This window comes from Protopterus annectens, chromosome 1.part2 (genome assembly GCF_019279795.1).
Source record: "Protopterus annectens isolate FY-2018-M chromosome 1.part2, PAN1.0, whole genome shotgun sequence".
Taxonomy (NCBI): Eukaryota; Metazoa; Chordata; order Ceratodontiformes; family Protopteridae; genus Protopterus; species Protopterus annectens.
Window position 1 is genome coordinate 555,258,392 of NC_056727.1, and position 23,947 is coordinate 555,282,338.

General features: G+C 44.5%; 1 protein-coding gene across 3 annotated transcripts in view; it reads right to left on the bottom strand.

Annotated features, from left to right (window-relative positions):
* Positions 1–23,947, bottom strand: part of ATL2 (atlastin GTPase 2) — a 1,083,407-nt gene that overhangs the window by 829,195 nt on the left and 230,265 nt on the right. For all 3 annotated transcript variants that reach the window (XM_044057663.1, XM_044057671.1, XM_044057677.1), the window contains exon 3: positions 12,265–12,512. In XM_044057663.1, the coding sequence (XP_043913598.1) occupies positions 12,265–12,512 (248 nt within the window). The remainder of the gene's footprint in view (positions 1–12,264; positions 12,513–23,947) is intronic.

Below are 23,947 nucleotides of genomic sequence, written 5' to 3' on the forward strand. Positions count from 1 at the left end.
CAACAACAGAGGGAAGGAGGGAGGTAAATTGGACTGCAGCAATGTGGATCTTGAACATCTACATTTATGGTAGGTACAAAACTGTACTATGTTCTTCATCTCACATTGCTGCAGTCCTTACATATGGGTAGAATCCCAAAGCAGAGGTAAGGGAGGATGGCAAAACTATAAAGCATTAGGAGCTGCCAACATGCCTTGTAAAATTGCAGTTGCAAATCCAGCCCTAGATTTAGAGTAAAGTGGAAGGTGGTAATGCTTAGAGAAAGTATGCACTGAACTCCAAGTAGCTGCTTCCAAAATATCTTTAGTAGCCACCCCCCTTAAAAAAGCTGTTGAAGTGGCAGTAGCCCTAGTGGAATGAGGCCTAATCCCAGCTGGAATCTCCTTACCATGATGAGAATAACAGAAAGCAATACAAAAACCAATCCACTTAGAAATAGTTTATTTTGAAACAGGTCTGCCCTGAGAACCCAAAGCAAAAGAAACAACTGCTGAGACTGCCTGAACCCTTTAGTTCTGCTCAAATAATATCGCAACTGTCTGTGTATATCCAAAGTGTGCAAAATCTTTTCCCCTTTATTTTGGGGGTTTGCATAAAAAGTAGGCAAATGAATAGTTTGGTTTAAAGCCACACTAGAAACCACTTTAGGCATAAAAGAAGGGTTAGTATGCAAAGACACCCTATCCTTGTGGAAAATTAAGAAAGGCTCAACTGCCATAAGGGCCTGTAATTCAGAAACCCTTCTCGCAGAGGTAATGGCCAACAAAAAAGCAGTCTTCCAAGATAAATATTTCAACTCTGCCAATGCTGCAGGCTCAAAAGGTTGTAGAGTGAGTTTCTCCAACACAAAATTGAGATCCCAAGCAGGAGTAGGAGCTCTACGCGGGGGTCTTATATTCTTTGCCCCTCTAAGGAATTGCTTAAACAAAGGCTGAGAAAATAATGGTGGGTCACAGTCATAGTGAGCAGAGATTGCTGCAGCATGAACCTTTATAGAGAAGGACAAACCTTTGTCCAATAACTCAGTAAGGTATTGAAGTGCCACACTTAAATTAGGTTTAGAAACATCAAAGTCCTTTGCTGCACTCCAAAATAAAAACCTCCTCCATTTATCTGCGTAAACTTTCCTTGTACTAGGCCTTCCGGCCTCCAAAATAACATTCAAAACTTGTTGTGGAAGCTGAGACCCTCCAGGGTTTAAACCAGAATATGCCAGGCTGTCAGATGGAGAATGAAGTTTGACATTGAGTAAATGACCGTTCTCCTGAGACAGCAGGTGAGGAATTGAAGGCAAAGGCCATGGAGGCTCCTGTACCAGACTTCTCAGTAATGGGTACCAGTGCTGTCGAGGCCAATCTGGAGCTATTAAAATCATGTTTGGCTTGTCCTGTCTGACCTTCAGCAGTACCTTTGGGAGGAGAGGCAGAGGTGGAAAGGCATACACGTGAAGATTGCTCCAATTGAATGAGAGAGCATCCACTTTCCAAGCTGAGGGATGAAACCTTTTTGTGCAAAACTTTGGCAGCTGGTAATTTAGTGGAGAAGCGAACAGATCTATGTCTGGAGTTCCCCATAACACTGTCAACCTCTGGAATACATGAGGATCCAATTTCCACTCGTGGGGATCCATAATTTGTCTGCTCAACACATCTGGTAAGGAGTTCTGTGCTCCTGGCAGAAACCTTGCCTGAAGATTTAGCTGTAAACTGAGAGCAGTCTCCCACAAAATCATTGCTTGTCTGCATAGAGGATAAGAATGCGTTCCCCCTTGCTTGTTGATGTACCAAATGACAGTTGTGTTGTCTGTTTGAATCAACACCTGCCATGGAAGAAGTAAATCCTTGAAAGCTATCAAAGCAAATTGGACTGCTAACATCTCCTTCAAGTTGATATGTAGATGTTGAAGTCTGCAGGCCACGTGTCTTGTATCCATTTTCCATTTAGATGAGCTCCCCAAGCTTTGTCTGAGGCATCTGTCGTTAGAATCTGACTCGCCTCTGGCCGGGTCACAGAGAGTCCCTTGTTTAGGTGACATTCCTGAGCCCACCACAAAAATTCCTTTTGAATGCAAGGTATTATTTGAATGGCAGTGTCCAAATCTTGGCAGTGCTGTGTCCATACATTCTTGAGGTACTATTGTAGCTTCCTCATATGCAGTTTGGCATTGGGAAGTACCAGAATACAAGATGCCATGAACCCAAAGGCTTGAAGGACTGTCCTTGCAGTCAGCCTGGACTGATGAGACAACTGGTGGAAGTAAACAGAAAGATTCTTTTGTTTGTCCGGGGTCAAAAAGGCCATCTGGGATGCTGTATTCAGTCTCACACCCAGAAAGCACATGTCCTGAGAGGGTACTAGACTGGACTTTATTTCGTTCACAGAATACCCCAGGCATCTTAACACTGCCATCACATACTGTAAATGATGAAGAAGTTTGTCCTTTTCTTGGGCCAGTATCAGGCAATCGTCCAAATAAGGATAGATCTGTATTCCTCTTAGCCTGAAGAAAGCTACCACTGGAGCCAGAACCTTCAAGAACACTCTGGGCGCAGTAGATAAGCCAAAGGGCAATGCAGAGAACTGATAATGTGAAGTCCCAGCCCGAAAACGCAGATACTTCCTGCAACTGGGCCTGATTGGATCTCAAAGAGGCTTACCTTCATGTTCCTGAGTCACCATCCAGTGATCCTTGCCCAGCAGAGGTAAAAGCTGTTGTAACGTTAACATTTTGAACTTGGGAATGTCCAGATATGTGTTGAGGATGGATAAATCCAAAATTGGTCTCCACGTGTTTCCTTTCTTTGGTACTAGAAACAGGCGAGAATAAAATCCTAGGCCCACTTCTGGCAGAGGAACCGTTTGTATGGCTCCTATTTGAAGTAGTAGAGAAATTTGTTTGCGAGCCTCTAGTCTTTGCTGAGGAGGAACGTCCGGCATGCCTTTGAAAGGAGGCAAGGTATGGAAATAAAACTTGTAACCCTGGTGTATGATATCCAATACCCATTTGTCTTGGGTAATCAACATCCAATTTTCCTTGAAGAGTGCTAACCTTCCTCCCAAAGGTGCTGCCAGGCAAGAAGGATCTGGCAGCTGAAAAAGTAGGTCATTGGGCCTGTTTACGAAAGGACTGGCCCCTGCCCTCACTCGAAGATTGTGCAGGTGAACTCCCTGTTCTAGGCCTGAAAGAACTCTGAGCTCTGCCCCTACCACGTCTAGATTTACCCCTAGACTGGGAATCATAAGAAGGATACGTCCACCCCTTAGCAGGCCAATTCCTACTAAACTTCGGAGGCTGAACTTGCAAAAAATCTTTAACAGCCTGCATAGACTTAGCCTTGTCTTCCATTTTCTTCAAGACTGATTCCACAGGTGAACCAAACAACACATCAGACTGCAAAGGAGCATCCAAAATCCTTGTCTTAACATGGTCAGATAAATTCTGATCCTTTAACCAGGCGTGCCTGCGAAGAACTGAGCCAGTGGCAGCCACCCTAGACGAGGCCTGCACAGCATCAAAACCACACTGTAATGAATGCTTACCCACTTGTTCAGAGACATGCACCAAATCTTGCAACTCTTTACACTCAATGCCTTCCGCCAGAGCATCCACCTTAGACTTCAATTGAGAAAGAAGAAAGTTTTGATATTTCAACATATGAAACTGGCAATTCAAAGCCCTCATAGCCAAGGTAGAAGATGTATAGACCTTCTTTCCCCATCTATCCAAAGCTCTGGCTTCTTTATCTAGAGGAACCGGATTTTTACAACAGAGGCCTTGACACCCTTAGGTCCCTGACTAATAGTTTCTGGGTCCGCCCTAGGACTCTTATAAAGATATTTATGAGCCTCAGGCACCCTGTAATACCTATCCGGTTTAACAGGAGCAGGAGGCAGAGAATCAGGATTAAGTGAAGCCTCTGCAAACACATCTTCCACAACATCCAGAACAGGGGGTATAGCCAAGGGCCTATGCTGGGGTAACAGCAAAAACTCCCTAAGCCTTTTCCTAGAATCAGAGAAGTCCTGACCTTCCCACTTAAAATGTTCCCTCATAGAATGAAGTGTCTCTGAAAAGAAAAATCCTCTGGAGGAGAAGCAGAAGGAGTGGAATCATCTGCATCAGAATCAGAATAAGGAGAATACTCCTGCAAGTCTTCAGCTGAAGACTCTGAAATATCCGAAGCCTGCTCCAAACTTCCCAACTCTGGCTCCACCCTAGACCTCTTATCAGGAGGGGGCATAGAACCTCTAATCAGAGTAATTAAATCTTCTGCCATTTTAAGCATGTGCTTCTTAGGCACAGACCCTGCTGAACTAGGAGTGACACCAACAGAAGCTGAAACTGGCCTGCCTCTGGGAGAAGCCTTGGAAACGGAAGGAGAAGGCCTAACCACCCTAGGAAGGGAGGGGAGTACAGTAACTTGGGAAGCCCCTTCAGCCTGACCTGCCTCCTGAGAGACCACCTCCTGCAAAATCAAAGTCTCCCCCTGAGACTCCAGAGAAGCCTCCGTCGGAACCACCGGTTCCACTGAAGCCTCTAAAGAACCGGCGTCCGGAAGAGACGACTCATCTTGCCTGGGTTTAACTGCTTTGTCTTTGCGCTTCTTCGCAGAAGCGGGCGCCGGAGAATCCGACGGCATTATAATTGCACCGCTTCCCAAAGACCAGCCTAACACAATCCAACCTTCGCTTAATAGTGCGCTTATTGAACCTAGCACAAAAGCGACACCCAACAACGTCGTGCTCAGGCCCCAAAAGTACAGTTTTGTACCTACCATAAATGTAGATGTCCGAACTGGATAGCATCTGCAGTCATAACAACTGGGTTGTCCTGTCGTCAGGCAGCCCTTCGGTCGGCCGGATTCCAAAGTCCGGGTCCGGCTTCGGCTGATGTCGCACTTCACCTGACGTCATCTCTGCTGGTCTTCGGGTATAAAGGCATCAGCCGACGCCATTTTCTTCAGTGTTTCTTGCCCCAGATGCCAGTTGCCCTCTTGGAAGGCTAAATTTTGGGTAAAAATGCCAATGTTTCCCAAAGGATAGAAGGCAAACAAAAAATAAGCATGTATGTACATATATACAAACAAATACACCATAAGAGACTCCCCCCCACCAGCTAGCTATTAGGAGGGTAAATACCCTAGGAGTACCACAGAGGGGAAGGAGGGAGGGTAATCCTGACTGCAGATGCTATCCAGTTCGGACATCTACATTTATGGTAGGTACAAAACTGTACTATGTCCTTCATGGATGCATCTGCAGTCATAACAACTGGGTAGAATACCATAGCCAAATAGGGAGGAGGAAGAATAGATTATGGTGTGGTTAGGATCCCTTGCAGTACAGCAGTGGCAAACCCTGCTCGGGATCTGGAATACAGAGGTAAATTATAATGCTTGGCAAATGTATGCACGGAGGTCCAAGTAGCCGCCTCAATAATGTCCTTGGTTGCCACTCCTCGTAAGAAGGCTGTGGTAGTGGCTGTTGCTCTTGTAGAATGAGGTCGTATGTTCTGTGGAATTGGTTTTCCATGGAAGGAGTAACAGAATCGTATGCAATTTCCTATCCATTTGGAGATTGTCTGTTTGGAAATTGCTTTTCCTTCCCTTCCTGTTGCATAGGCTACAAAAAGCTGGTCAGTTTTTCTGTTACTTTTGTTCTGTCCAGGTAGTAGCGTAGCTGTCTGTGTACATCCAAGGTATGCAGCATTCTTTCCCCTCTGTTTTGTGGGTTGGGGAAGAAGGTAGGTAGGTGGATTGCCTGGTTTAGGGACACTCTGGATACCACCTTAGGCATAAATGTAGGATTGGTCCTCATGGACACTCTGTCTTGGTGGAAGATTAGGAAGGGTTGTACTGCCATTAGGGCCTGAAGTTCAGAAACCCTCCTTGCTGAGGTTATTGCCAGTAGGAAAGCAGTTTTCCATGAAAGATGCTGTAGGTCTGCTGTTGCTGCTGGTTCAAAAGGTGCGAGGGTCAACTTTTCTAGCACAAAGTTCAAATCCCAAGCTGGCAGTGGTGGTTTCCTAGGAGGTTTTACATTCTTGATCCCTCTGAGGAACTGCCTGAGTAGAGGATGTGAGAAGACAGGTGGATCAAAGCTGTATTCTGCTGAAATAGCTGATGCATGTATCTTGGAGGAATAGGACAGGCCTGTATGTAGAAGCTCTGCCAAGTACTCCAGAATGTTAGCCATATCTATATTCGACACATCCTTCCCTCTTTCAGCACTCCAAATGACAAACCTTTTCCATTTCCTGCATAGTTCCTTCTTGTTGAAGGTCTGCGGGCTTCAAGGATAATGTCTTTAACCCTTTGGGAGAGATCTGGAATAGTTGCTGCTATGTGATGTGCCATGCAGTCAGCTGTAACGTTTTTAGGTTTGGATGCATGATGCTGTAGTTGTTCTGAGTTAACATCAAAGGCATCAGGGGTATTGACCACATTTTGTCCCGAGACATGCTCCTCAGCAATGGGTACCAGTGTTGTCTTGGCCAGTTTGGAGCTATCAGGATTATCCTTGGACGTTCCTCCTTGATTTTTAGTAATACCTTGTGTATCAAGGGAAGAGGTAGGAATGCATATGCTGTCAGGCCTTTCCAGCTGAAGGAGAGCGAATCCACTTTCGATGCTAGTGGATGGAATGTCCTTGTGCAGAATTTTTTGAGCTGGTGGTTGAGAGGGGAAGCGAATAGATCTATCTGTGGCATCCCCCATTTCTTTGCGATGGTCTTGAAGATGTCCGGGTGTAGCATCCATTCGTGAGCATCCGAGGTGGTTCTGCTTAACATGTCTGCTAGAGTGTTCTCCTTTCCTGGTACAAACATTGCCTGTAACTGGATGTTGTACCTGAGTGCCAGGTTCCAAAGGTCCAAAGTCATTCTGCATAGGGGGTATGAATGAGTGCCTCCCTGTTTGTTGATTCATAGATTCATAGATTCATAGATTAGTACTAGGGGCTACTTTGCTTGCCATTTTAAGCCTAAGCCTATTATCCCTGTGATTGAGAACCCCCGTTTTTGTGTTTGTGTGGCAAAGGCAAACAATCTACCCATTAGGCCCAAACCCCCAAAAAAAAAACAGTTGCCCGACAGTAATCTCTCTAAACCCATGCACACCATCAAGACTATTCTTGGTCCAGCACTTGTTACCCCATCCTGCAAGGTTTCCCCACTGCATCATTCCATCAGCCCTCAGCCCCCAAAAATAATCTCCTCCCTTCTCAAACATTTGTTCTTTTTTTTGGTTCATAGGTTTGTAGTAAGCTAACTTGCCTTTAATGCCAAGCCTTTAACTGTTTGACCTATCCCTTGTGAAACCACCCCCACACCTTGTTTGTGTAAGCCACCTGATGTACCACATGACTGTGGTGTTGTCTGTCCTTATCATCAAATGGCCTTCTTTGAGGAATTGTCTGAATTTTTGGATTGCCAGTTTTACTGCCAGCATTTCTTTTAGGTTGATGTGCAGGTGAAGTTGGTCCTCGCCCACAATCCTTGCACGCATTTGTCCAGCATGTGAGCCCCCATCCTAGGTCTGAGGCGTCTGTTGTGATGGTTTGGCTTGCTTGATATTTGTGAAAGGGTAAGCCTGGGTTTGACTGGCATGCTTGAGCCCACCATAGGAACTCCTGTTTTAGGCATGGAATTAGTGGAATTTCTGTTTCTAGGCTGTGCCTGTGTTGGGACCATAAATTCTTTAGGTACCACTGTAGTTTTCTCATATGCAGTCTGGCATGTGGAACCAAGATTATGCATGATGCCATGAAGCCCAAGGCCTGCAGAACTTTTCTTGCTGTTAGCTTGCTGTGGTTTGTTAGTGACAAGAAGTAAAGAGGGAGATCTTTTTGTTTTTCTGCAGTTAGGAATGCCATTTGTTTTACTGTGTCCAATTCCGCGCCCAAGAATGTTCTTGTTTGGGATGGAATCAGCCTTGATTTTTGCAAATTGACTGTGTATCCCAGTGCTTGTAGCAAGTAAATGACCCTTTGTAAATCTGTTGTCAGCTTGCTTTTGTTGTCCCCTTGTAGCAGGCAGTCGTCCAGGTATGGATAAATTTGGATTCCCTGTAGTCTGCAGTGGGCGATTACTGATGCCAGGCATTTTGTGAATACTCTGGGCGCAGTAGATAAGCCAAAGGGCAATGCTGAGAATTGATAGTGCTCTGATCCTGCAAGAAATCTGAGGTATCTTCTGCAAATTGGTCGAATGGGGACGTGCAGGTATGCCTCCTTGAGATCTAGAGTTACCAGCCAACACTCCTTGCCCAGCATGGGAAGAAGTTGTTGTAGGGTCAGCATCTTGAATTTTGGGACAATGATGTATGTGTTTAAGGTGGACAGATCGAGAATAGGTCTCCAACTTTTTTCCTTTCTTGGAACTAGGAATAGTCTGGAGTAGAATCCTTTGCCTTGTTCTGTTATTGGTACTCTTTCCACAGCTCTCATCTTTGTTAATTGCATTATCTGCTGTAGAGCTTCTGTTTTTTGATTTGGAGGTAGGTTTGGCATTCCTCTTTTGACTGGTATAGTGTGGAAGTGGAACCGGTAACCTTGGTCTATGGTTTGCAAAATCCACTTGTCTTTTGTGATATAGTGCCAGTTTTTTTGAAAATAAGGTTAATTTTCCGCCTAAGGGTGCTGCTATTTGTTCCCTGGTAGGCGGAGTTAGAATCAAGTCACTGTGATTGCCCTGTCGTAGTGGTAGTGGCTGTGCCTGTGGCTCTGTTATTACCTTGCCACTGTCGTCCTCTGTAGGCACCCCCTCTGGATTGATTTCTGCCTCTGGAACGTCTATTCCTGCCCCTTTGGGATCTTGCGGAGTCAGGAAAGGACCAATTTTTGGCAGGCCAGTTCCTGCTAAACCTTGGGGGCTGAACCTGCAAGAAATCTTTAACCGTTTGTACAGATTTTGCCTTTTCTTCCATTTTCTTCATTACCTGCTGGGCAGATGTACCAAACAAACTGGTCTTATCCATAGGAGCATCTAATAACTTAGCATTAACATGATCCGGTAAAACTTGTTCCTTTAGCCATGCATGTCTTCTTATCACTGTGCCAGTCATGGCTGATCTAAATGAAACCTCCAGTGCATCATAGCCACATTTTAAGGAATGGTTACTAACCTGTTGTATGTTATTTACCATTTCTAATAGATTTTTCTTATCTATAGAGTCATCAGAGGATAACTTTTTAGTTAACTGATCAAGCATAAACTCTTGGTATTGTATCATGTGAAACTGACAGTTTAAAGCTCTCGCTGAGAGAGTAGCAGAGGTGTAAACCTTTTTGCCCTATCTGTCTAAAGACCTGGCTTCCCTTTCAGAAGGAATAGGGTCTGCAAGAGGGGCCTTGTATAGGTGATGATGAGTGTCTGGCACCCTGTAAAATCTATCTGGTTTGGCAGGTGCTGGAGGTAAAGAATCTGGTGCAGTGCAAACATCATTAAATGCATCGTCCACAACAGAGAGGACAGGAGGTATAGCTAAGGGCCTGTGTTGTGGTAGGTGCAGAAAAGTCCTAAGTCTTTTTCTGGAGTCTGAAAAATCCTGTTCCTGCCATTGGAAATGTTCTCTCATGGCATGTAAGGTTTCCCCAAAGGAGAATTCTTCTGGTGGGGAAGCAGCTGGAATGGATTCTTCAGCATCTGAGTCCTCAAAATTGGAGAAAGGAGCCTCTGGCTGGTCTGTAATATCTGAGTCTTCCGCAGAATCATCAGAGGACACAGGCTCGAGGGGCTCTGCTCTAGGTCTCTTTTCTGGGGGCTGAGAGGCCCTGTCTGGGTGAGGTTGAGATCCCCTAATTAAGGATATTAAATCTTCTGCCAGAGTAAGCATTTGTGAACTAGAAGTGGGCCTGGTTGAGGGGGGTTTAACAGGCACTGACTTAGTAGATTTGGCTGCTTTAGCCCTGGCGAAGGCCTTAATAGACATGGCTGCAGGAGGCCTAGCAGCACCACGTGCTGGGGTAGAGACATCCAAAGGGATGGTGTCTGATAAGTCACTAGTAACCACTGTAGTAGGTAAAATTTCTGAGGCCGATTCAAGTAAGGTAACCGGAACCTCAGTAGTAGTCATTGATTCGGCTGTACTCTGATCAGTTTCCCGGGTTCCGCCCGAACCCGAGACACTCGCGGTTTGCTTAACCATGGTTTCGGCCGAAACCGCGGACCGCGAGTGTCGGTCTTTTTCTTTGCGTTTTTTAATAATTTGGGTAGTCTGAGGATCCGACGGCATAATGTACGCAAATTCAGAGCCGAAAAACTGTTCAGCAAACTCCGACCGACGTCTAAGCGTTCGTCGGTTGAAAGAAGCACAGGCCGAACAGGCTGCTACGTCGTGATCTGGGCCTAAACAAGGCAAACAGTAAGAGTGGAAATCTTTATGAGGTATTTGTTTCCCACAAGTTAAACAGTTATTGACTTTTTCTGACATCGGCTGAGGCAAGAAAGAGTCCCCAACGGGGTACTTAGCTTTTAGAAGTCTTCGAAGGAGTATTCGGTAGTAGTAATCTCTGGATCTGACCGACTGGCACTTGCGAACAGCTTCTGCTTCGGGCGCCACGCGGCAAGAAAGACTGAAGAAAATGGCGTCGGCTGATGCCTTTATACCCGAAGACCAGCAGAGATGACGTCGGGTGAAGTGCGACATCAGCCGAAGCCGGACCCGGACTTTGGAATCCGGCCGACCGAAGGGCTGCCTGACGACAGGACAACCCAGTTGTTATGACTGCAGATGCATCCATGAAGGACATCAAGGAATACACAAAGAATGATAATCCCTATGCAGTATCTGTTTCCCACAAGAAATACAGTTATTCACTTTTTCTGACATCCGGTAAAACACTGAGGCAAGAAAAAACCAAAATAATCCCCAACGGGGTACTTAGCCAACTTGATTCGGTCTGAAACTCCGAACTCGAAAATTTCAGAACGCCGAACGGCACTTGCAACGCTGCTTCTGCATCGACCATGCGGCAAAAGACTGAGGAATGACGCCGTCATGCGCTTTTGTACCCTGACGCCCTGATGTCAGTTTTAAGCGCCTTGACGACGTCAGCCTAATACTTTGGTATTCGGGCCGACCGAGGACAGCGGACTACCCATATGTAAGGACTGCAGCAATGTGAGATGAAGAAAGTACAGTTTTGTACCTACCATAAATGTAGATGTTCGAAGATCCACATTGCTGCAGTCCTTACACTTGGGTAGTCCGCTGTCGGCCCGAATATCAAAGTATTAGGACGCCGGTCAAGGCGCTTAAGACTGACATCAGAACGTCAGGGTACAAATGCGCATGACCGACGTCATATCCTCAGTCTTTTCTTGCCCCAGATGTCAGAAGACCCTAAACAGAAAGGTCAAAACCAAAAGACAGCAAAAAACAACCAACCACCCTTGCACTAATCATAAGAACAGTATATACAATATGTACAAAATATACAACCCAAACCACACAACCGCCTCTAACAACAGAGGGGAAGGAGGGAGGGTAAATTGGACTGGAGGAGTGATTCTTCATTGCCAGCCTCCAGAATCTTGTTATGTGGTTGGCGTTTCTTTTTACTACCTGAGAGAAAAAAAACAAGGCGCAACAACGCTTACAAGAAACTCTAAACTGGCACACAGGATACCAGACTAAAAACAAGTTTAAATTAAGATTGCACCCAAAAGGGGAAACACAACTGCCTAGAATAATAGCAACCCTGACAACACAATATAAACTCGAATACTATATATGTAAACAGAAAGAATTTGAAACTTGGCGAGAACCAAGAGAAGCACAACCAAACCCGTCGACGTGGCAAACGAGATATGGTGTTTGTACTGGTGCACTATGGGATACCTGCTTAGCCACAAGACAACCAGAAGTCTTCAAGCTTGTAAATTGGCCGAGTCGGAGCAGAGAATCGGCTCCGAACCCATATGTAAAAATGGAGGCAAGACTGGACTACACAACATCCACCTTTTTTGCGTTTTTTTCTAGATATCTTTTCATTGTGGTTATATTTGTCTACAGTTTCAGAATGTTCAGAAAGATTTTGCTAAAATATTATGCCTGATTATATTCACAATGAATCTGTGTTTTGCACCCACCTTGTAAAGCAGGTGAGGGTTAGGAATAGTTAAACATTTTAAATTCTTCAAAATGTAGATTGCTAGTATTTAAATTTACTATGGCATTCACATTTTGGCTCCTGTTATTCCCATTTTACATCATTCTCTATTTTACACTAAAATAAAAAAATATGTCTGAGGATTTACTTACCCTGTTGTACATATAACGAAGCATGAAGTCCAGCAGAAAAGATTTCCCCTTACGGAATGCTCCAGCCACAGACACAACTACAACACTGAGATCACGTATGTGCTCCTGTAAGAGGATACTTTCTAGCGCTGCCTCATCCAGCTCGAAATTGTGGTCATCTTCATGAGCTACAACTATCTGAATAGGCCTTGCCTCTTTCATAGGTACATCATCACCATTCACAGATGCATGCTGAACTTTGTTCTCACCTAAGATGGGGTAAAATATCAACTGTTAACACTTCACACATTGCAACAGTATTTCAAAAAAAGACCTCACATGTAGGCCTCAGGTCAGACATGAAGATAAACATTCTTCCTAGCAATGAAGATGAACATTCTTCCTAGCAGCCTAGTACAGGAACTAACACCTTGACACCAGGTTATCCGTACTAACAAATGTATATATGAAACACCTGCCCAGTTACCTTCATAGGAGAAGTTCAGCAAAGTATATGTGAAGCCCTTCCTAGTAAATACAGCATAAACAGTCAGGAAATTAACTTGTTCTCGAATGATTGGGGAGGGGGGGGGGCAACTTCCCTCATTCAAGGTAGGTAAGCATGCTAGGATGTCACATCTGCTGTCAGCACTTCTTTCTTTTGGCTCATCATTGGAAAGGTTAAGGAAAGTACAGTTGTGTACACTTACCATAAATGTAGATGTTAGAGTGTTATTCACTGTTGCAGTCATTACATTTGGGGTAATCTGCTGGCAGGTTGCCCTCAGTTGGCCTGATTACCGAAGTATTGGGTCCTGCATCGGTTGCTGTCCCTTCTTCCATGACGTCAGGTCATCAGGGGTACAAAACATGCAGCAGACGCCATGACATCATTTTTTCTTGCCCCAGATGTCAGGTGCCCCCCAAATGGAGAGCAAAAAATAAAAAAATAATATATATATATATATATATATATATATATATATATATATATATATATATATATAAAATACATATATGTATATAACTTAAAAACACAAAACATATGCCTCCAAACAAAAGCAAATACACCAAAAAGACTTTTAATCATAGTAAAAGAAAGGAGAGAGAGTTAGAGAAAAACAGGGGGCTGGTGGGAGGGTAAAGTACAGTTGCGTACACTTACCATAAATGTAGATGGATTGTATTCACTGTTGCAGTCATTATATTTGGGTAATCTGCTGGCAGGTAGCCCTCAGTTGGCCTGAATAACAAAGTCTTGGGTCCTGCGTCGGCTGCCGTCTCCTCTTCCATGACGTCAGGGGGTATAAAACATGCAGCAGACGCCAATTTATTCAGTTTCTTGCCCCAGAGGTCAGGTGCCCCCCCAAATGGGGAGGGGGGAAAAAAAAAAAAATATATATATATATATATATATATATATATATATCTATATCTATATCTATATATATAATACATTTATATCTATAATCTATATTATATATATATATATATATATATATATATATATATATATATATATATATATATATCTCAAATGCACTTTTAGCAACATAAACTTTACCTTCATCAAAAAGCAAATACACCACAAAGGCTGTAGAAGATAGTGCAAGAAACAGAAGTTGTAGAAAAGGGGGGATGGTGGGTAGGTAACCTGGACTGCAACAGTGAATACACTCGAACATCTACATTTATGGTAAGTGTACACAAAGTACAGTTTTGTACCTACCATAAATGTAGATGTCCGAACTGGATAGCATCTGCAGTCATAACAAATGGGTTGTCCTGTCGTCAGGCAGCCCTTCGGTCGGCCGGATTCCAAAGTCTGGGTCTGGCTTCGGCTGATGTCGCACTTCACCCAACGTCATCTCTGCTGGTCTTCGGGTATAAAGGCATCAGCCAACGCCATTTTCCTCAGTGTTTCTTGCCCCAGATGCCAATTGCCCTCTTGGAAAGCTAAATTTTGGATAAATGCCAATGTTTCCAAAATAGTAGAAGACAAACACAAAAAATAAACATGTATGTACATATATACAAACAAATACACCATAAGAGACCCCCCCCCAGCTAGCTATTAGGAGGGTAAATACCCTAGGAGTACCGCAGAGGGAAGGAGGGAGGGTATCCTGACTGCAGATGCTATCCAGTTCGACATCTACATTTATGGTAGGTACAAAACTGTACTATGTCCTTCATGGATGCAGCTGCAGTCATAACGAATGGGTAGAATACCATAGCCAAACTAGGGAGGAGGAATAATAATTATGGTGTAGTCAGGATCCCTTGCAGTACAGCAGTGGCAAACCCTGCTCGGGATCTAGAGTATAGAGGTAAATTATAATGCTTGGCAAATGTATGCACGGAGGTCCAAGTAGCCGCCTCAATAATGTCCTTGGTTGCCACTCCTCTTAAGAAAGCTGTGGTAGTGGCTGTAGCCCTTGTAGAATGAGGTCTTATGTTCTGTGGAATTGGTTTTCCATGGTAGGAGTAACAGAATCTTATGCAATTTCCTATCCATTTGGAGATTGTCTGTTTGGAAATTGCTTTTCCTTCCCTTCCTGTTGCATAGGCTACAAAGAGCTGGTCAGTTTTTCTGTTACCTTTGGTTCTGTCCAGGTAGTAGCGTAACTGTCTGTGTACATCCAAGGTATGCATTATTCTTTCACCTCTGTTTTGTGGATTGGGAAAGAAGGTAGGTAGGTGGATTGCCTGGTTTAAAGACACTCTGGATACCACCTTAGGCATAAATGTAGGATTAGTTCTCATGGACACCCTATCTTGATGGAAGATTAGGAAGGGTTGCACTGCCATTAAGGCCTGTAGTTCCGAAACCCTCCTTGCTGAAGTAATAGCCAGTAGGAAAGCAGTTTTCCATGACAGGTGTTGTAGATCTGCTGTTGCTGCTGGTTCAAACGGAGGGAGTGTCAACTTTTCTAGTACAAAATTCAAGTCCCATGCTGGTAATGGTGGTTTCCCAGGAGGTTTTACATTCTTGATCCCTCTGAGGAACTGCCTGAGTAGAGGATGTGAAAAGACAGGAGGATCAAAGCTGTATTCTGCTGAAATAGCTGATGCATGTATCTTGATGGAGGAATAGGACAGGCCTGTATGTAGAAGCTCTGCCAAGTACTCCAGAATGTTAGCAATATCTATGTTAGACACATCTTTTCCTCTTTCAGTACTCCAAATGACGAACCTTTTCCATTTTCCTGCATAGTTCCTTCTTGTTGAAGGTCTGCGGGCTTCAAGGATAATGTCTTTAACCCTTTGTGAAAGGTCTGGGTTAGTTACTGCTATGTGATGTTCCAGGCAGTCAGTTGCAAGGTTTTTAGGTTTGGATGTATGATGTTGTAGTTGTTCTGAGTTATCGGAGGCATCAGGGGTATTGACCACATTTTCTCCCGAGACATGGTCCTCAGCAATGGGTACCAGTGTTGTCTTGGCCAGTTCGGCGCTATCAGAATTATCCTTGGACGTTCCTCTTTGATTTTCAGTAGTACCTTGTGCATCAAGGGAAGAGGTGGAAATGCATATGCTGTCAGGCCTTTCCAGCTGAAGGATAGAGAGTCCACCTTCCATGCAAGTGGGTGGAATGTCCTTGTGCAGAATTTTTTGAGCTGGTGATTTTGTGGGGAAGCGAACAGATCTATTTGTGGCATTCCCCATTTCTTTGTGATGGTCTTGAAGATGTCCGGGTGTAGCATCCATTCGTGAGCATCCGAGGTGGTTCTGCTTAAATGTCTGCTAGGGTGTTCTCTTTTCCCGGTACAAATATTGCCTGTAACTGGATGTTGTAGCTGAGAGCCAGATTCCAAAGGTCCAAAGTCATTCTGCATAGGGGGTAAGAATGAGTGCCTCCCTGTTTGTTGATGTACCACATGACTGTGGTGTTGTCTGTCCTTCTCATCAAATGACCTTCTTTGAGGAATGGTCTGAATTTTAGGATTGCCAGTTTTACTGCCAGCATTTCTTTTTGGTTTATGTGCAGTTGCAGCTGGTCCTGAGTCCACAGTCCTTGTATGCATTTGTCCATCATGTGTGCCCCCCATCCTAGGTCTGAGGCATCCGTTGTGATGGTTTGGTTTGCTCGAAAGTTGTGGAAGGGTAAGCCTGGGTTTGACTGGCATGCCCGAGCCCACCATAGGAACTCCTGTTTTAAGCATGGGATTAGTGGTATTTCTGTTTCTAAGCTGTGCCTGTGTTGAGACCATAAATTCTTTAGGTACCACTGTAACTTTCTCATATGCAGTCTGGCATGTGGGACCAAGATTATGCATGATGCCATGAAGCCCAAGGCCTGCAGAACTTTTCTTGCTGTTAGTTTGTTCTGCTTTGTTAATGCCAAGAAGTAAAGAGGGAGTTCTTTTTGTTTTTCTGCAGTTAGGAATGCCATCTGTTTTACTGTGTCCAATTCCGCGCCCAAGAAAGTTCTTGTCTGGGATGGTGTCAGCCTTGACTTTTGTAAATTGACTGTGTATCCCAGGGCTTGAAGCAAGTAAATGACCCTTTGTAAATCTGTTGTCAGCTTGCTTTTGTTGTCCGCTTGTAACAGGCAGTCGTCCAGGTATGGATAAATTTGGATTCCCTGTACTCTGCAGTGAGCGATTACTGATGCCAGGCATTTTGTGAATACTCTGGGCAGTAGATAAGCCAAAGGGCAATGCTGAGAATTGATAATGCTCTGATCCTGCAAGAAATCTGAGGTATCTTCTGCAATTTGGTCGAATGGGGACGTGCAGGTATGCCTCCTTGAGATCTAGAGTTACCAGCCAACACTCCTTGCCCAGCATGGGAAGAAGTTGCTGTAGGGTCAGCATTTTGAATTTTGGGACAATGATGTATGTGTTTAAGATGGACAGGTCGAGAATAGGTCTCCAGTTTTTCTTTTCTTGGTACTAGGAAGAGTCTGGAGTAGAATCCTTTGCCCTGTTCTGTTATTGGTACCCTTTCCACAGCTCTCATCTTTATTAATTCCGCTATCTGATGCAGGGCTTCTATTTTTTGATTTGGGGGCAGGTTTGGCATTCCTCTTTACTGGTAAAGTGTGGAAGTGGAACCGGTAGCCTTGGTCTATGGTTTGCAAAATCCACTTGTCTTTTGTAATATAGTGCCAATTTTTCGAGAATAAGGCTAACTTTCCGCCTAATGGTGCTGCTATTTGCTCCCTGGTAGGCGGAGTCAGAGCCAAGTCACTGTGATTGTCCTGTTGCAGTGGCAGTGGTTGTGTCTGTGCCTCGGTTATTGCCTTGCCACTGTCGTCCTCTGTAGGCACCTCCTCTGGATTGATTTCTGCCCCTCGAGTGTCTGTTCCTGTCCCCTTGTGATCTTGTGGAGTCGGGAAAGGACCAATTTTTGGCAGGCCAGTTCCTGCTAAACCTTGGGGGCTGAACCTGTAGGAAATCTTTAACTGTTTGTACAGATTTTGCCTTCTCTTCCATTTTCTTCATTACCTGCTGGGCAGGTTCCCCAAATAGACTGGCCTTATCCATAGGAGCATCCAATAGCTTAGCTTTAACATGATCCGGCAAGACCTGTTCTTTCAACCATGCATGCCTTCTTATAACTGTGCCAGTCATGGTTGATCTAAATGAAGCCTCCAGTGCATCATAGCCACATTTTAAAGAATGGTTACTAACCTGTTGGATGTTATTCACCATGTCTAATACATATTTCTTATCTAAAGATTCATCAGAGGACAGCTTTTTAATTAACTGATCAAGCATAAACTCTTGGTATTGGATCATGTGAAACTGACAGTTTAAAGCTCTAGCTGAGAGAGTAGCAGAGGTGTAGACTTTTTTCCCCCATCTCTAAGGACCTGGATTCCCTTTCAGAGGAATAGGGTTTTTGCTGTGGTCGAGGCTACTGCCTTAGGCCCCTGGGATATAGTTTTGGGGTCTGCAAGTGGGGCCTTGTATAGGTGGTGATGAGTGTCTGGCACCCTGTAAAATCTATCTGGTTTGGCAGGGGCTGGAGGTAAAGAATCAGGTGCAGTGCAGACATCATTAAATGCATCGTCCACAACAGACAGGACAGGAGATATAGCCAAGGGCCTATGTTGTGGTAAGTGCAGAAAAGTCCTAAGCCTTTTTCTTGAATCTGAGAAATCTTGTCCCTGCCATTGGAATTGTTCTCTCATGGCATGTAAGGTTTCCCCAAAGGAGAATTCCTCTGGTGGAGAGGCAGCTGGAATGGATTCTTCAGCATCTGAATCTTCATAATTGGAGAAAGGAGCCTCTGGCTGGTCTGTAATGTCTGAGTCATCCGCAGAATCATCAGAGGACACAGGCTCGGGGGGCTCTGCTCTAGGTCTCTTTTCCGGGGGCTGAGAGGCCCTGTCTGGGTGAGATTGGGATCCCCTAATTAAGGATATTAAATCTTCTGCCAGAGTAAGCATTTGTGAACTAGAAGTGGGCCTGAGTGAGGGTGGTTTAACAGGCACTGATTTAGCTGATTTGGCTGCTTTAGCCCTGGCAAAGGCCTTAATAGACATGGCTGCAGGAGGCCTAGCAGCACCACGTGCTGGGGTAGAGATATCCAAGGGGATGGTGTCTGATAGATCAGTAGGAACCACAGTTGTAGGCAAAATTTGTGAGGCTAGCTCAGGTAAGGTAGCAGGAGCCTCAGTAGTAGTCATGGATTCGGCTGTAGATTGATCAGTTTTCTCGGTTTCGGCCGTAACAGAGACACTCGCGGCTTGCTTAACCGTGGTTTCGGCCGAAACCGCGGACCGCGAGTGTCGGTCTTTTTCTTTGCGTTTTTTAACAATTTGGGTAGTCGGAGGATCAGACGGCATAATGTACGCAAAATCTGAGCCGAAAAACTGTTCAGCAAACTCCGACCGACGCCTAAGCGTTCGTCGGTTGAAGGAAGCACAGGCCGAACAGGCTGCTACGTCGTGGTCTGGGCCTAAGCAAGGCAAACAGTAAGAGTGGAAATCTTTATGAGGTATTTGTTTCCCACAAGTTAAACAGTTATTGACTTTTTCTGACATCGGCTGAGGCAAGAAAGAGTCCCCAACGGGTACTTAGCTTTTAGAAGTCTTCAAGTAGTATTCGGTAGTAGTAATCTCTGGATCTGACCGACCGGCACTTGCGAACAGCTTCTGCTTCGGGCGCCACGCGGCAAGAAAGACTGAGGAAAATGGCGTCGGCTGATGCCTTTATACCCGAAGACCAGCAGAGATGACGTTGGGTGAAGTGCGACATCAGCCGAAGCCGGACCCAGACTTTGGAATCCGGCCGACCGAAGGGCTGCCTGACGACAGGACAACCCATTTGTTATGACTGCAGATGCATCCATGAAGGACATCTGTACTATGTTCATGTTTCACTGTTGAAGTCATTACATTTGGGTAGAATCTCAAAGCTATGAACGGGAGGATGGAACTAAATAGCAGTAGGGGTTGCTAAAAGGCCCTGCAGAACTGCAGTGGCAAAGCCTGCCCTGGATTTGGAGAAGACAGGCAAATGATGATACTTTGTGAAGGTATGCACAGAGCTCCAAGTAACAGGTTTTAGAATGTCTTTGGTTGGAACTCCTCTGAGAAAGGCTGCTGAGGTAGAGGCAGCCCTAGTGGAAGAAGACCCGATTCCCTTTGGCACAGGTTTACCACCATTGGTGCAAGTAGCAGAAACAAATGCAGTGGCTTATCCACTTAGAAATAGTCTGCTTTGATTTAACCTTGCCCTCTGATCCTGAAGCAAATGCCACCAGTAGTTGCTCAGACTTTAAAGACTTGGTCCTGTTTAAGGAGAATCTTAGTTGTCTGTGCACGTCCAATGAATGCAGAATCCGCTCCCCCTTATTCTGCAGATTTGGGTAAAATGTTTGCAGGTGAATAGTTTGGTTAAGACCCACACTGGATACCACCTTAGGCATAAATGAAGGATTGGTCCTGAGGGACACCCTGTCTGCGTAAAATGTAATAAAAGGCTCCACAGCCATGAGAGCCTGCAGTTCTGAAACCCTTCTTGCTGAAGTGATTGTCAAAAGGAAAGCTGTTTTCCAAGATAAAAATTTTATAGCCGCAGTAGCTGCTGGTTCAAAAGGAGGTAGGGTGAGTTTTTCCCACACACAAGTCTCATGCAGGAGTTGGTGATCGTCTGGGAGGCCTTAAAATTTTGGCTCCTTTAAGATACTGTTTTAGCAGAGGATGACAAAAAGATGGGAGGCGCTGTGTTATAATGAGCCGAGATGGCAGAGGCATGGATTTTTATTGAAGAAAAAGATAGGCCCTTGTCAAGCATCTCAGTCAAGTATTGTAAAATCTGAGGAATATTTGGTTTTGCTGTGTCTGTTCCTTGTGCTTGCTTCCAAGCACAGAATCTCTTCCATTTATCAGCATAAGATTTTCTAGTACTAGGCCTTCTAGCTTCCAAAATGACATCCATCACAGATTTACTGAGAGGTGTTGCTTGAATACTTAAATGATCAGCCATGCTGCAAGGTTCAGAGTTTGGAGCTGGGTGTGCAGAATTTGATTATTCTGCTGAGACAGACGAGGTATTTGAGGCAAGTACCAAGGAGGGAGTTGGGACATATTCTTTAAGATTGGGTACCAGTGCTGTTGAGGCCAGTCCGGAGCAATTAGGATCATTTTTGTTTTTCCTGTCTGACCTTTAGTAAGACCTTGGACAGAAAAGGCAGAGGGAGAAAGGCATAGACAAAGGTTTTTCCAGCTGAAGAATAGGGCATCCACTTTCCATGCTTGTCTGTGACAAGTCCTTGTGCAGAATTTGTCCAGTTGATAATTTTGGGGAGAGGCAAAATTATCTATGCCTGGGCTTCCCCATTTCTGTGTTACCATGCTGAAAATTTGTGGATCCAGTTTCCACTCGTGCGGGATCATAAGATTTCTGTTTAGGTCATCTGCCAGACTATTTGGTTTTCCTGGCAGGAATGGAGCTTGAAGATGTACTTGCTAAGTCAAGGCTGTGTTCCACAATGCCATGGCTAGTCTGCAAAGGGGGTAGGAATGTGTATCCCCCCACTTGTTTGTGTAACACATAACCATGGTGTTGTCTGTCTTTATCAGTAGTTGTCCTGGATGAATAAGTTGTTTTGAAGGCTGTCAGAGCATTCTGAACAGCTAGCATATCTTTCTGGTTGATATGCAGATGCATTCAGAGCATATGGAGCCCAAAACAAACGCATCTCCCCACCAGGTGGGCCCCCCAAGCATAGTCTGATGCATCTATAGTAGAGGTTTAGGTGGCAGGGGGTAGAGTGAATGACAGTCCCTTGTTTTGGTGACGTGTCTGCCCACCAAAGAAACTCCTGTTGTAGGCAGGGAATGAGAGGAATCATTGTTTCCAGACTGTGACAATGTTGACTCCATAAACATTTTAGGTATCACTGAAGTTTCCTCATATGCAGTCTTGCATATGGAATTAGTAGAATGCAAGATGCCATAAACCCCAAAGCCTGCAGAATTAGTCTTGCAGATAACTGGGTTTTTGTTGCCATCTGTTTTGAAGTATGTTGTCAGCTGCCTTTGTTTGTCTGGCGTAAGGTAAGCCATCTGGGCAGTTGTATTCAAGCTTGCACACAGGAATGTAATTATTTGTGAGGGTATCAGTTGTGATTTCTTTTCATTTATTGTGTACCCTAGGCATGTTAGAAGCCTTTTTACAAATGCCAGATGTTGAAGAAGAATGTCCTCCTTCTCTGCTTGTATGAGACAGTCGTCCAGGTAAGGATAAAGTTGTATGCCTCCTTGTCTACAAAACACAATTACTGGTGCCAGGCACTTAGTAAAGACCCTGGGCGCAGTAGATAAGCCAAAGGGCAGTGAAGAGAACTGGTAATGCAAAAACTTGCCTTGAAGCGGAGGTATCTTCTGCATTATTCCCATATTGGGATATGCAGGTATGCCTCTCAAGTCTAGAGACACTAACCAAGCGTTCCTGCCCAGCATAGGCAGTAGCTGTTGTAAAGTCAGCATTTTAAATTTTGGAATGTCCAGGTAAGTGTTCAAAATCGATAAGTCCAGTATTGGCCGTCATACGTTGTTTTTTCTGGGTACCAGGAACAGCCTTTAATAAAACCCTTATCTTTTTTCCCGTTCTGGTACTGGCTGAATAGCCCCCATCTCCATGACTAACTAACTTGTTTGAGCCTCTGCCCATTGATTTTGTGGCAGATCTGGCCAACCGTTTGGAATTGGCAAAGTATGGAAATTAAATCTGTACCCCTGGGATACTATGTTTAATACCCACTTGTCCTGGGTAATTAAATGCCAATTTTGAGCATGAAGTGCTAATTCCCCCCCCCAAGGGGGCTGCCAAGAGACAAGTGCTTGGTGAAGGTAGAGGGAAGTCATTGAGACTGCTTACTGTAGGGTTGTGCTTTATTTCCACCGGATTTGGAGGTGGAGGCACCCCACTGCTTTGACCTGTAAGAACCCTGCGATTAGTATCTAGAGCCTTTTGAGTGCCTGGATTTGCCTTGACAGGCTCTTTTGGACACAGGAAAGGCCCAACTTTTAGTAGGCCAGTGCCTACTGAACCTGGGTGACTGCACTTGTAAGAAATCTTTTACAGTTTGCATAGATTTAGCTTCGTCTTCCATTTTCTTTAAAACCTTTTCTGCCTTATTACCAAACAGAGTACCATGCTGTAAAGGGGCATTCAACAATTTAGCTTTAACATGATCAGACAGATTTTGTTCCTTGAGCCAGGCATGCCTTCTAATCACAGATCCAGTAACTGTGGCCCTACAAGAGGGCTCCAAGGAATCAAAACCACATTGCAAAGTATGCTTTCCAACATGTTCTGCTGCACGTAATAATTCCTGTAATTCTTTATTTTCCACACAATCAGAAATCAACATAATTTTCTGTTTCAATAAGCCTATAACATGCTGTTGATATTTAAGCATATGAAACTGGCAGTTTAAGGCCTAATTGCAAAGGTTGAAGTATAAACCTTCTTTCCCCATCTATCCAGCTCCCAGGTATCTTTATCAGAGGGGGTAGGATTTTTGGCTGTAGAGGCCTTTACACCTTTGGGACCCTGTGATATAGTCTCAGGATCAGGAGCAGGATTTTTGAATAGAAATTTGTGGAAGTCAGGAACCCTGTAATATCCATCTGGCTTACTAGGAGCCGGAGGTAGGGAATCGGGAGCCAGGCTTTATTCTGAAAACACAAACAAATGTCTAATACAGGAGGTATAGCCAAAGGCCTACGCTGAGGAAGGAGGAAATACCCAAGCCTCTATCGATTCAGAGAAATCCTGACTCTCCCAATGAAAATGTTCCCTTTAAAGTATGCAAGGTTTCACCAAAAGAATAATCCTCAGGAGGAGCTGCAGATGGGATGGATTCTTCTGCATCTGAATCCTCATAGGGAGGAATAGAAAATTCCTGATCAGAAGAAATGGAAACCTGATCTGAAGATTCATAATCAGTGTCTTGCCTAGGCCTCTTAGCATTGGGAAGTTGGGAACCCCTGATCAAGGTAATTAAGTCTTCAACCATTTTGATCATCTGTTTTTTAGGCATAGGAGCCTGAGCACGTGGCTCGTGCATTGTTTTTTTAGACTTAGAAACTGTTTTTGATCTTGCTTTTGAAGTTGGCGTCTGTTTTATGTAAAAATGTTGAGGCCTGAAAACACCCTCAGAAGCCGATGCCTGCTCAGCGGCTCCGGACCCATCCAAGGGAGAGACATCCGCGGGTTCAATACTCTGAGAATCACGCAGC